The following is a 13,535-nucleotide window of genomic DNA, read 5'->3' on the forward strand; positions in this document are numbered from 1 at the left end:
GCACAGCTTGATCTGGTACGATGCTGAGAGGCTGCAGGTGCAACAGGCAAAACAAGATTCAGTTTGGTGAAGGTCAGTCTTTGGCTGCTGTGTGTGGCCAGGAGATACAATCATATCATCTTGTGGTATCTGGGGGATGGGGAACTCCCTAACTTATAACACTTGTAGATTTATAAACTCACAGCCCAATAGTTTGTGTTTATGCCTTAACTTTTCCTGTCTATAAACTAAGAGTTTCCTTGGTCCCTGGAAGTTTTCAGATTCAATTTCTTCAGCTGATGTGCTCTCTTCTCACCCGAATGCTCTTTAATCATGATCCAAACCCTAAAACCTGCAGTGAAAGTTGTGATTCTAGCTTGATACTGGCAGCAAACCTGCCTGTTTGTCCTGGTGATGCTGTCTGGCAAAATGACAGGAATCACTCCAGTTACAGAAGACCAAGATGGATGTGGTGCATTAATTGTGATCACGTTCGAGTGCCACAGATTCCATATCTCTGGCATTCTCCTTATGATGCACAGTCGATGAAAAATAATCAGGGCTTTGCAGATGAGACTTGTTTTCGAGACTGTTGGCAAATGTCAGAGGATATTCCCCAAAGTAAATAAATAAACACCAGCAGTGGAGTTTAGGATCAGAATTGCAGGATGGTTTGGTTTGGAAGGAACAGTTAAAGATCATCCAGTTCCACTTCCTGCCATGGGCAGGGACACCTTCCACTAGCCCAGGTTGCTCCAAGCCCCATCCAACCTGGTGTTAAACACTTCCAGGGATGGGGCAGCCACAGCTGCTCTGGGCAACCTGGGCCAGGGCCTCCCCACCTTCACAGCCAAGAATTTCTTCCCAATATCCCATCTAACCCTGCCCTCTGGCACTGGGAAGCCATTCCCCATTGTCCTGTCCCTCCATCCCTTGTCCAAAGTCCCTCTCCAGCTCTCTTGGAGCCCCTTTAGGCTCTGGAAGGGGCTCTAAGGTCTGCCTGGAGCCTTCTCTTCTCCAGCTGAACACCTCCAGCTCTCCCAGCCTGGCTCCATAGGGGATACCCATGATATGGATCCCCATGAGGAAGGAGGACTGTTGGTTTTTAAGCAATAGAAGATGTGCTGTGTACACAGACAAGGTGTTTTATTCAGTCAATAACGCTCCTAATTTGCTTTCAAAGATACTCTTCCAAAGTTATTGCACTGAAAACCATAAGGAAGTAATGGTCCAGGTAAAACACAACTGGACTAGTCCAAAGTCTTTTTTTCTTTCAAAAAAGTGCCTGCAGTGACACCTCCCAGCAACCTGAAACCTTTCCACAGCCATATGGCTCCATGGCATTGCCTCAGGCTGCCTTAATCTGACCTGTTTTTCTGTTCGCGTTCTTTCCTCTTCTTTTCTTTTGTGTCCCCACAAATAACTGAGTTATTTGCAGTTATTCTGCAACACATTTCAGTTTTATTTGCCCTGTTGTGATTCAAGCTTAAAGATCTCTGGTCCTTCCTGTGTGAAGGGCTGGAATTACCATCTGATGACCATCCAGGTGTTCACATACCTGCTCTGTTTTGGAGAATTTTTATGAGGGAACAGTAGAAAAGGTAGGGGTTCCTTGGTCTCCTAATCTTAGAGAAGATTCCTCAGGAGTAGGAATTACTCAGCCTTGTCAGCAGCAAATATGCTGCTCTTACATGTGGACTTAACTGCAATTTCCTTTATCCTTCAAATAATTCCTGGATTAGTGGTGGAGTAGCTGCTTTTGATGTACTTGTAGGCAATGTTTTCTTTAATCTGCATTGTTGGACCAAGTCAGAGCTCTGCTCCAAGTCCTTCTGGCTGTGAGATTCTCTTCTGCCACTTCAGCCCTGCTGTCTCAGCTATTCCTGCCTCCTGTCATGATGTTAAAGCTGGAAAATGAGGTTTCTTTTGTGGGGTTTAGGTTTCTTTTTGGGGTTGAGGCTGCACTTTGGAAAATTGCTGGCAGTGGAGATGAGTCCCTGTGTTCTGCCTTCTGTGGTGTTAATGTATAGTTCCTGGTCCTGCTCTTCAGCTGAGTTCAAGCTGAGGTCAAGGGCATCTGGTTTAATCTTCCAAGGGTTTTCAAAGCTGGATTGCATATGGTAGGAATTCCTTCCCTGGAGGAGGTCAGCCTGGTGACGTTCAGCTGTAGCCTGGGCGCAGTACCAGACTGCACCCTCTCGTAGCGACAGTGGCACCATTGGTTCAAGCTGTGGATTTTCGCCATTGGACAGCAGCAGTTTGGTTATTTTTGCTGCAAACACGACATCTGCCAGCATCCCTAAGCCCTTGGTCTACAGGACAACCATCTGTTCTGGTATGATCTTCTCATAAGCTGCCACAACTCTGGCAAACGTCCTGAGCTCAGGCTCCAGCAGCTCCTGCTGCAGCAGTGGCTCGGGACTCCTTCCCTGATTACATCATGAGCAGCATCACATCCTGCTACATCAATCCTTCCACCTTTCCATTGGGATAAATAAACTATTCCCTGAACAGACTGAGTTCCTGTTACCCTGAATCCCTGCACTCTTCAGGTGTCTGTAGACTTTCCCTCAAGCCACCAGTAGCAATTATCTTAATTTAAATGTGACTTATGTAACAAACTAGTTTGTCTGTTGCTTTATATTTGCCTTCAGTGCAGGTTCAGTTTTGCCTTCAGAATATTTTTCCTCGTTGTTTTTGAAGTAGTTGGTCATCTCTTCTCAGGGGTGACCAGTGACAGGACCCCAGGGAATGGCCTGAACTTGTGTCAGGGGAGATTTAGGTTGGATATTAGAAAAAGGTTTTTCCCCCAGAGGGTGGTCAGGTACTGAACAGGCTCCCCAGGTTAGTGGTCACAGCATCAAGGCTGACAGAGCTCAGGGAGCGTTCGGACCATACTCTGGGACACGTGGTGGGACTCTTGGGGATGGTCCTGTGCAGGGCCAGGAATTGAACTCGATGATCCTTGTGGGTCCTTTCCAACTCATCATATTCTGTGATTCTGTGATAATTGACTTCTAAAACTTTTAAACATCAGGAACGTTGGACTTGATGACATTGGAGGTCTTTTCTAACCCCAGTGATTCTATGATTAATTGATAAACAACCAGGAGCATTTGTTCCCCTTGCTGGGAACAAATGATGGATGACTTGAGCTGGTGAGGAACAGCTCAACTGGAAGTCAAATTGCCTGAATTCCTGGACAAAAATCCTACTTCCCACTTAAAAAAAAGTGTTTAACATGGAGTTCACACCCAATGTGGACATTAGTCTTACAGTGCAGATCAGAGGTCAGCGAAAATCGAGGCCAATGTTAACTTCTATCTCAAAGCTGCCCTGGCAGTCGGTGAACCTGCATCTCTGCCTGTCCCAAGTGCACAGTTTTATTGCAAATGTAATTACTCCAGTCTCTTAATCCTCTCCATATTAACTTTATATTTTTAGAAGCCCTGTAATCTTGCACGTTAATGCCTTGATGGATCGTGGGCATTAAGTCGTGTGCGTAAAGCGCAGATGAGTAACAGTTGACAAATGGAATGGTTTGGGTGCATTGCAGACTTAGCCATTTGATTTGTTTTATTCTGTGCATAAAAATAGAATATTCTTGAGTGCTTTGAGATGTTTGACTGACACCTGCCACTGGGTGGGGAGACTTGTTCCTTTTACCCACTGTCTGGCTGCGTTGTGGTCCTTGCTGCAAGCAGCTGTGGGCTGACCTAAAACACACACATGACTCAACATTTCTCAAAAATACAGGCTGATGACCAACAAAAAACCCTCTGGGCAACCACAGCGACCACAAAGTGAACTTGGGCTCGAGCCTTTGCAACCTTGACTTCCCTCTGCCAATGGCCAGGGTCGTTCTTCAAGGACCAGGAGCTTTGTGGAATGATTCTTGAATGTCACTGCTGTGAGTGAGCTTTATATTTAAATGAGGAGGTTATTTCTCCTCGAGAGAGCAAATCTTACTGCTTTTTGTTCTCTTCTTATTTAAATGACCTGTAATGGTGAAGTCTGTTGTTGGACTTTCAGTCTAGAGCGTTTTAATTATGCACAGTAACAAATTTTCAGGTATTGGATCGAACTTTCTTTCAGTCAAATTGATTTTAACCAATTTCTTTATCTCTGTCTTAGGAACCAATTAAATCCCGGGCACCACAACTTCATTTAGAATACAGATTTTATAAACAACTTGGAAGTGCAGGTGAGTAAACCTACCTTAAGCTTATCAAGAGGGATTTTTTTTATTAAATCAAACGTCACCATTATATTTGTTATCTAACTCTGACTTGAACTTATCGATCCGGGCAAATTCTTTCAGCCTCACACAATTTTTGGAAGAGATTTGGGTGAGAATAAGATCATCATGATGATACTGGGTCATTGTGTGGACCTAAAACCTCGAGTTAGTGAGGATTTACTGATCTGGGAAATACCCATGTGAGTGTGTTTGTAAAACATTGGGTCTATCAGTGGATGGAAGGTTATTCGCTTATAGAGTGACCTTATAAAGGTGATAAAAAGTCTTAAAATCTAGGGAATTATGTAGGAAGCAGAAAGCTTTCCTAATAAAAACCTGAAATACTGTTTTCGTTGGTATTTACTAAATCATAAGAGTGTACTGGGCTCGGTATCTTCTGTGTGACCATAGTCTACAACAAACAGGAGAAAAATAGAACAGGATAAGCCAAAGGTGGAGGTTTTTTATTCCTCTTTTTCTGGCAGTTTCTGATTTCCCTAATACAGGACTTGAGTTGTGTCTAATAGTGTTTGGATTCTTGTTCCGTGAATTTATGGTTGCTTTTTAAACCTGAAGTGCCCTTTATCATGTGCTGTTTCCCATGCCAAGGATTTCCACAGCCTCTCCACTGCACGAAGAAGTGAACCAAAGACCTTCTCTGCTTCTTCTGTGCCTTGATCATATATTGACTTTGGGCTTTGCCAAGTTTCTGCCGTTGCTGTAATTTTTTTACACTTTCCTCTGACTTTATTCTTCCTATTTTCCCTGAATGGACCCAGCTTCCACTGGCAGAGGATGTACAGTGGATATCCAAAAATACTTTGGTAATAATATATTACCAAAATACTAATTTGAACTCCCTACTTGAGTTCTGTTGGGGCTTGTGATCTCTGGGATAGCCCGGCCCATGTGTCTTGTGACACATGGATGAATCCCAACCTGTTTTTCCTGTGCCAGTTGGCTTCCTACCACTCTTTAAAGATGTTATTGAGGAATTCTAAAACTGATCAAAAGTTCAGGGCTTGGCTTTCTTTTGGTTAGATAAAGTATTTTTAATGGGTTTTCCCCTGTTCCTAATGAATATAAACTTCCTGTCCTGTAATGCTCACCCATTTAGGACATTCATGGAATCATGGAGTGGTTTGGGTTGGAGGGGACCTTAAAGCTCATCTTATCCCTCCACTGCCATGGGCAGGGACACCTTCTACTATCCCAGGTTGCTCCAAGCCCCATCCAACCTGGCCTTGAACACATCTGGGGATGGGACAACCACAGCTTCTCTGGGCAACCTCTGCCAGGGCATCACCACCCTCACAGGGAAGGATTTCTTCCCAATCTCTAGTCTACCATCATCTAGCATTTTATCAAGAGACTGTTGAGAAACCTCATGAACAACCTGACTATTTCTATCTCCGTGTGGTCCCACGGGCACTGCATGCCCAGCTCTTGGAAGCTGTTGGATGCCATTAGAAGCTCTTGCACTACAGTTTTGCTAAAACACCTGGAAATGGACCAGGAGGTTGGGTGATGTGAACCACAGCCCTGGGCTCGCCATGAAACCTGGAGTCCCACCAAAATAAATTTTGGTGGAGTCAGGCTGCCAGGAGCAGGAGCCTTGACTCAGTGTCTGCACGGCACGTGGATGGTCAGAGTGTCTGTCTGTATGAACAGATTGGAGCTAAATATGTGCTGACTTTGGGGAAATGGAGTGGTCTGTTCCCAGTGATGTTGGTAACCCTAGGCTCCCCTAAATGGTCCTTGCTTCAAAACTGCTCAAACAGTCTTGAACTTCCAGTAGGTTCATCTGGTTACTTGGAATTATCGTGCACTCGCCAAACGAAGACTGAAAGTGTCCAAACCCATGGTGTGCATGACTCAGAGGAGAACAACAGGAGCGTTCCATGTGACACGCTGCTCAATAAATTAGCCAATTAATCCTGCCAAATGACGTGGCGCACTGTGAACCTCCCACCGCTCGCTGAAAAAGTGAGGCTGGTGAGAGCTCTGCTGTGATGCCGCGGTGCCAGCCTGGTCCTCTCATCAACACAACTGCTGCCTTCAACTGCGTGTGCGACCAGATGGTCTCAGTGAGCGGCGTCTCTGAGACGTCACAATTGTCATCACCTGCAGCATTTGGAGAAGAATGGGGTTTTCTTCCTAATGAGAAGGGTTTTAGTAGTGATTTCCTTCTTCTTGAATGCTCAGAATAAACATTTTTTAAGCGCATTGCTCTTGGATAGTAATTGTAGGAAAACTCAGTTTGGAAGGGACGTACTTGGCCATGGATCAAAGCCTGAAGGATGAATGTGGGTATCAGTTACCTGCTTCACTTGACATTAACCAATACTAGTGAAATTAGTCTTGTTTTTTTCCTTTTTCTAAGCTATTCAATCTAGTTTTGCATTTCCCTTGGTGCAGTTGCAAATAGCCCAATGATTCAGAAGAGAAATCCTGGATGAGCTTCCGTGTGAGATGTTTCCGCGTGAATAGAGGAAGCTGTGGGAGCTGCCTCTTCCTGAATTCAGCAGCAACTCTGTGGCTTCCTGTGCCACGTGCTCCATCAGCATCGATGTTCAAAGACTCTCTGACAAGGCACCAAAGCTGCATCTGTTCCTTCCCAGCAGCACCAGCTTCTCCGCCTGCCACGTGGCTTGGATGAGCATCACGAGTCATCTTGGATTAGCCAGGGAGCAGACTGGATTTCGTGTGTCTCAGACATCTTAAGGTGTTTCACACTAGATCAAGTTATACTGGAGGAAGGAAAGGTTTGATAAAGGGATCTAATCTATAGGAATGTAGCTCTTTTTGATGCTTCTCAAATCAGCTCAATACTGCTGGATGTATCCACTGGATTCAGAAGTAGCTACTGGAGAGAGTCCTGGGTCAGGAGTAATCCACTAAGACATCTCTGATGTGCTTGTGAGGGTGATTGGTGCTGTTTCTGATATTTCAGTGCTTCCCTGTATTAAGAGAAATTAACAGCTCCCCTATAATTCCCTTTCTTGCCCCTCTAAGAGGAGGAATGTTTGCTTATTGTTTTCCATGATTCTTCCTTGAACTTTTCTGCCCCCCAGAAGTCGAGTGAGGCCCTGCTGCACAGTGACCATCTGCTGGCTTCGTCTGTCTCACTGTGGAATTAAATATTTAATAACCCAAAATAGTGTCTCAGTGCTTTACCTTGGTGTGGGCAGCGGAACAGAATGGAGCAAAGCGCGGGCACGGAGTCAGAGACCTGATGGTTGGTCTGTAGGGTGTCCCAGGGAAGGACGAGAATTCCTTTAGGTTTTAGCAGTCTGGGATACGATCCATTTGCTCACCACGATAATTGGAATAGTTTTAACAATCTCTGTGCAAACAGGTGGTGTTCCTGTCATCAATCCTCTACGGTGTCATACTGAACTGTTTCATGTTTACTCTTTGTGCTATAACCAACTTGAGCATGCACCAGCATCCTGATGGGATTCATCCTGGCCTGCGCTCACATCCTCACCAGGATCTCACTTTGCTAGTGATAGCACAGTCAGTCCTGATTTTTTTTCCTTCCTGGGTAATACCTACCTGTGCATGGACATGAGGAGCACAGTCCAAGGGTGATGGGCATTCCCCAGAATTAGGCTCTTGCTCTACGACCCTCTTTGAGGACTGGCTGTTCCAGGTGTTTCCTCCTCCAAAGGATGGTTCCTTGTCTGCTGAGCTTCTCCTTGCTCTGAGGCTTTGTACAGCAACTTGAATCCGCTGCTTCCGGACCTTAAGGACAAGAGGAGCTCCCTCTCCAACTTGACCAGATGCTTTTACATCTCGAAGTGCTGCTGGAAGCAGTTCAAATCTCCAGCATGTTTCCAGTGTTGGATCAGTCACCCAAGCTTGGCATTTGTCTCCAGTACTCAAAGTTTGTGGAGTAAACTGAGTTATTTGGCCATGATCAGACAGAGCCAGCTCCTGGCTCCCGGGATGCTCCTGTTTCCTGGGCAGTTGGTACCAAAGGACAAAGCTTTGGCTTTGCTTGAAGTGCCTTCTGCTCACCCAGCAGGACTCTTCTGCTTGGTTTGGGGTGAATAAAGAAGTTCCCAAGGCTTGCAGGAGCCCTGCAGCAGCCAGATCCTACTGGTGGCACACCAAGGTCTTAGAGATTCCTTTGGTCTTGTCTTGTGGGCTCTGTTTGCTTATGGATAGCAAGAATGGTTTGTTTGTTTCAAGGCTGATTCCAGGTTAGAAGAATCTCATCTCTTCAGAAGCTTCTGGGGTGAGTCCAGGGAGATACTCTGAGAGCTGGAGCCCCTCTGCTCTGGAGACAGGCTGGGAGAGCTGGGGGTGTTCACCTGGAGAAGAGAAGGCTCCAGGGAGACCTGAGAGGCCCTTCCAGTGTCTAAAGGGGCTCCAGGAGAGCTGGAAAGGGACTTTGGACAAGGGCCTGGAGGGAGAGGCCAAGGGGGAATAGCTTCCCACTGCCAGAGGCAAGGTTAGGTGAGACATTGGAAAAAAATTGTTACCTGTGAGGATGGTGAGGCCCTGGCCCAGGCTGGCCAGAGAAGCTGTGGCCGCCCCATCCCTGGAAGTGTTGAGGGTCAGGTTGGACAGGGCTTGGAGCAACCTGGGACAGTGGAAGGTGTCCCTGCCTATGGTAGGGGGTGGAACGAGGTGGTCTGTAAGGTCCTTTTCATCCCAAACCATTCTGAGATTCTGTGATTCCAACAGTGACCAGTAGATGTACAGGAATTATGTTTGTCGGTTTTTTTGTTACTGCATTTCAAAGCACCTCTGGCATCTCTCCCTCTTGTTGCTGAGACCATATGTGATGCCTTCCCTGTAAGCATCACCTTTGGAAGGTAATATGGAGCACTGCTTGTTTCCGGGTTCCTTGTGGCTGCATGGAGCCCATGATGGAGCTTCCACATAGTGACAGCTTCTGCCTGTGCACATCATGTGCACAACTCATGCATTTTTGATTCAGTAGTAGTTTATTTTTATATCAGCTGGCAGATGAGTCACCTTCCCCCACCCTTTGCAGTCCCACCTTGGTACATGTGATTCATTCAGCCCAGCTGGGTTCTGTGCCACAGCTCTGGAGCCAGTGCTCATCCCCAGGATGGGCAGGTGACATTGGCAAGTGGATGCTGGACATCATGAACCTCCACAGTGGCGTGGTGGGAAGCAGGAGAGGAGTCTGATACGCTGGAGAATCCCAGGAAACCGAGATCTCTGCTGTCCCCAGCCCACGCAGTGGATGAGTCACAGTGTAGGAGCAGAATGTTCTGAGTCAGGGAGGGGTATGTCGGTACATATAGAATATTGACGGATTCTGTGGTTTTGTTTTAACTCCTGCTCTGTAAACAAGTTCACCTCTAATGAAGGATGGAGTCGGTGTGTTTACTTTGGGCCCTCTCTCTGTTGCACAACTCTCCCAAGCTCAGCAGTCTGTTTACTCGTCGGGAGGTAGGACCGAGGGAAATGAAGGTGGTATAAATAACTGAGCCTTTGCATAGTCTAGTCAATATTTGCATATATATTCTCCAGTGTGGCTGAGTGTCTGCTGCTCCATGCTGCCTGTGGAGTTGGCTTGTTGGGATCGCCTGCGTTGAGCACGTTCTTCTTTATTGCTCTTGCTTTACTCACACGCTTTGTAGGTACCGGTGTCCTTTACGGAGAAATTCTTTCCATGCTGGTTGCACAATGCTGTCACTCACGTGGTAATTAGGGATCATTTCGGTAAGGCTCGTTATAGGATGGATGTAAACAAGTCGCCGTGGTAGAGCACTCTGCCAGCACCGGTGATTTCACGGGGAGCTGGCCGTGCCCAACACTCTTCCCCGAGGGAGCTGGAGGAACTCAAGGCCACGTGAGTTAGTGCCAGAGGTCTACACCCCTCTTTAATTAAGGAGTGCGAACATACCCATTAGTCGTGGCTGCGGCCACTTTAATCTTCAAAAATCCCACTCCTTGGAGTGCCACCTTGATGGAAAACATCACCATGGCCGGGAGCTGAGCCAGGTCACCCCTCAGCTGGGTGATGGTTTGAGGGAAGGTGGAGCTGCTGGGTGGGGATTATCGTAAAATCACAGACTGCTTTGGGTTGGGACTTTAAAGCCCATCTTGTTCCACCCCCTGCCATGGGCAGGGGCACCTTTCACTAGACCAGGTTGCTCCAAACTCCATCCAACCTGGCCTTGAACACTTCCAGGGGTTGCCCCTCTGCACCCCAGACTGGGTTTGGACTGGTGTGGAGTGACACATGGCTGTCACCTGAGGTACTTTTGTGTCCTGCTTCGTTGTATGAAATGGTTTGTTCATACCTGTCACATTCCCACACTCCGGAGGAGCACTGCAGCCTCCTTTGAAATACTGGAAATATTTTAGAATCCAAGTGTTCAGTGACTATAATAATTTAATAAGTGACTCATCTGTGCAAGGTCATACAAAATTGACATCTATTTGCAAGGAAAGCAGCTTGCACCTTTGGGCTGCATCTTGTGTCCATCATTCCCTACATCATTCCCTGTGATAGACTCGAAGTTTTGGAGGTGTTGGGTTAATTTCCTACCAGCAAGGAAAAAATCTTCTCCGTTCCCAAATCCTGCACTGAAACGTGCCCTTGCTGACAGGTTGGTGATGCTCAGCACAGAGATATGGTTTCATTCACCTGAAAATGGCCTTTTTAAGCAAAAAGCGGAGGCGCCCACACTGAGCTGCACATAAGGAATGGTGATCAGCAGCTTCATTGTAAAGTCAGGGTAGTCCAAGGAGCTCGAACTTGAGGGATCTCGGACTTCAGAGCTTTTGAATTGCAGGAGAAATGTTGTGGATTACTGTAAGGTGCCTGATTAGAGCCTGCTGCTTCCAGAGCTGGCTTGCTGTTGATCTCCAGAGAATCGTATTTTGCTATCTAAAAATATTTGGCTTTTTTTTCGTGTGGCCATTCCCTTGTTAGGAAGGGCTTCCTGAGTGTGCACATTTCAGCATCTCAGCATCAGAAGTTTTGACTTCTAGGGCTAAATTTAGGTTTTGTCAATTGGAAGTTACCAGATGCTTTTAAAGCAAGGCCATTAATATTTGAATATGAGATTAGGGCAGTTTCCTTTTTATATTCTGAAAAGTCCTCGTGCATCTCTTACTCTTCCAGTATTTGTGGCAGTGATCACAAATCAAACCTCAGTGAAACCAGGCAGCTGAAGAATGCCTTTCCTGCAGATACTTTTCCTTGAAGCCTGACATGGCTGTAAACTGGTTGGACTCATCTGAGTCATCCCAGATGCCTCGTTGGGTTGTCCTCGTAGTCAGCCATGTGCACTGAGAGCGGGTTGTGCTGGCCAGATGCTCTGAGGGTCCAGCTGGGCTCAAGGAGAGGGACAGACAATTAATGGTGAAGGTCTCTGTGCTGCTTCTGGTGCTTTCTAGCAAACCCTGAGCTGAAATATCTCCTTCTGGCTGGCAGCCCAGGGCGTGCTTGGGAATTGGAGTGCCTTAGCCGTCAGAGTGGGGAGGTGAAGATCAGAGAACCACACACTGGTTTGCATTGGGATGGGCCTTAAAGTTCATCTCGTTCCACTCCCCTGCCATGGGCAGGGACACCTTCCACTAGACCAGGTTGCTCCAAGCCCTGTCCAGCCTGGCCTTGAACACCTCCAGGGCTGAGGAGGCCACATGACCCATGAAGTTTGAAGATAAACTTTGGAATTTACATTTACACTGAATGGAAAACCTAGTTTGGCAGTTAGGGCTAGGATCATTAATAAGGATGTAGGAACCAGTTGGCCTTGCTGTTCTGCTTGTCCCCCTTTTCTGCCCCTTCTCTGAACATTTTTCAAGCCATCAGGATGCTGTACTTAGGAGTGAATTAAGGTCTAGAGCTGTAAAATCTGATCCATTTTCAGGAGGGCAGCTGTTGCAGGTATTGAGCCTGCCTTGATCCAAACAAAGCTGATTCCCTTTTGGAAGGTGGGTGCCTGATATAGTGGGATCCCTTTCAAAGCAGCAGAGGCATCCTACACACGCCAAAGGTTTTCAAGGTAAAACACTGAACTGTGCCAGCGAGGTTTGACACAAGTGAAGTCCTGGGCCAGAGGGCTGCCCACCTCCCAGACCAGCTCTCCCATGGGTTTGGAGTTTGCATTTCAGAGCTGTGAACTGCCTGCTACTGAAAAACACCCTCTGCTTGGTAAAAGATAAGCCACAGCCTCTCCCCTGAGTCTGTGATGGATCAGAGGGAGTTCTGCAGTTTTGTAATAATTTTTCTGTCTGAAAATGGCAGTTTTTCCATTAAAATTCCATTCCTACCCCCTCATGCTCAGCTCTCTTAAGGTGAAACAGAGATGATATCTGGAGGTGGGATCTCATTTAGTGCCTCTGAACTTCTGTTTGGCAGTAGGTTCTCCTGTGATAAGAGGGAGTGGGAGGTTTTCCCTCAGGCTGGAAGGACCGTGTGGGTAACACTTTCCTACTCATCTGAAAAACCCCCTTTTCCCTCCAAACCTACCACAGTTATGGGACTGATGAATGCCCATCTCTTGGCTTGTTGTGGGGAGTTCACGTGCGTTTGACTCTCAGCATCCATCACTTACTAGTTTGATACTGCTGCAGGAGCAAGTGCCCCCCCTCCCAGTGGGTCAGCATGAGTGTTGTGGGGCCATGTGCACCCATGTCTCTGCAGGCAGATCCCAGCACACCTGGGAGATGGCACACAGGGCTGTGCTGCCAAAAATGCCATCAGATTGTCCCACCATGGTCTGGTGTGAAGCTGGCCTTCAGCTGCCTGAGCATCACCTTACTCCGAGCACCCAGAGATTCTATGTCTGATGTGACTGCTGCTTTAATCTCACTGAATTGGACCCATCTGATGTCATCCCAGACCCAAATGCTTTTGGATCAATGCTAAATCCTGCTTGGACGTGCCAGTTTTGCCTTATGCCACTGTGCCAGCCTGGCTAGAACGACTCTGGTCCCTCCACAGAGATGTGGGTTGGAGCTGAGCTGTAATCCAGGCTGTCAGATCCCTCAGCATTGTCACTGTGGCAGTGTCACCTCCTTGTGTCACATCCTGGTTGTTGCCCAGGGACCTTAAAGCATCTCTTAACTCGTGCTATGGCTTTCTGGTTTGTGGATGGGGAGGAAGGAGGAGCCGGTCAAAGCTCTGCCTCCAGCCCACAGTCTCCAATGGGAATGAGCTGAGGAAGGGCAGGAGCCACTTGTGACATGGTGTGATCAAATCAAAATGGTTCTCTGGGCAGCACAGGGGCAATTCAGCACAAGCCTTTTATTATTGCTGCTTTCTTAGCGTTTTTCACCTGCCTAGAAGGAGCCTCTGTCTTGGCACTGCTTCTGG

General features: G+C 47.1%; 1 protein-coding gene across 2 annotated transcripts in view; it reads left to right on the top strand.

Moving 5' to 3' along the window:
* Positions 1 to 13,535, top strand: part of CSNK1G1 (casein kinase 1 gamma 1) — a 101,682-nt gene that overhangs the window by 50,836 nt on the left and 37,311 nt on the right. For both annotated transcript variants that reach the window (XM_027741841.2, XM_027741843.2), the window contains exon 5: positions 4,114 to 4,183. In XM_027741841.2, the coding sequence (XP_027597642.1) occupies positions 4,114 to 4,183 (70 nt within the window). The remainder of the gene's footprint in view (positions 1 to 4,113; positions 4,184 to 13,535) is intronic.

Source organism: Pipra filicauda, unplaced genomic scaffold (genome assembly GCF_003945595.2).
Source record: "Pipra filicauda isolate LSUMZ 115617 unplaced genomic scaffold, ASM394559v2 scaffold7_size6619720_pilon, whole genome shotgun sequence".
Classification (NCBI taxonomy): Eukaryota; Metazoa; Chordata; class Aves; order Passeriformes; family Pipridae; genus Pipra; species Pipra filicauda.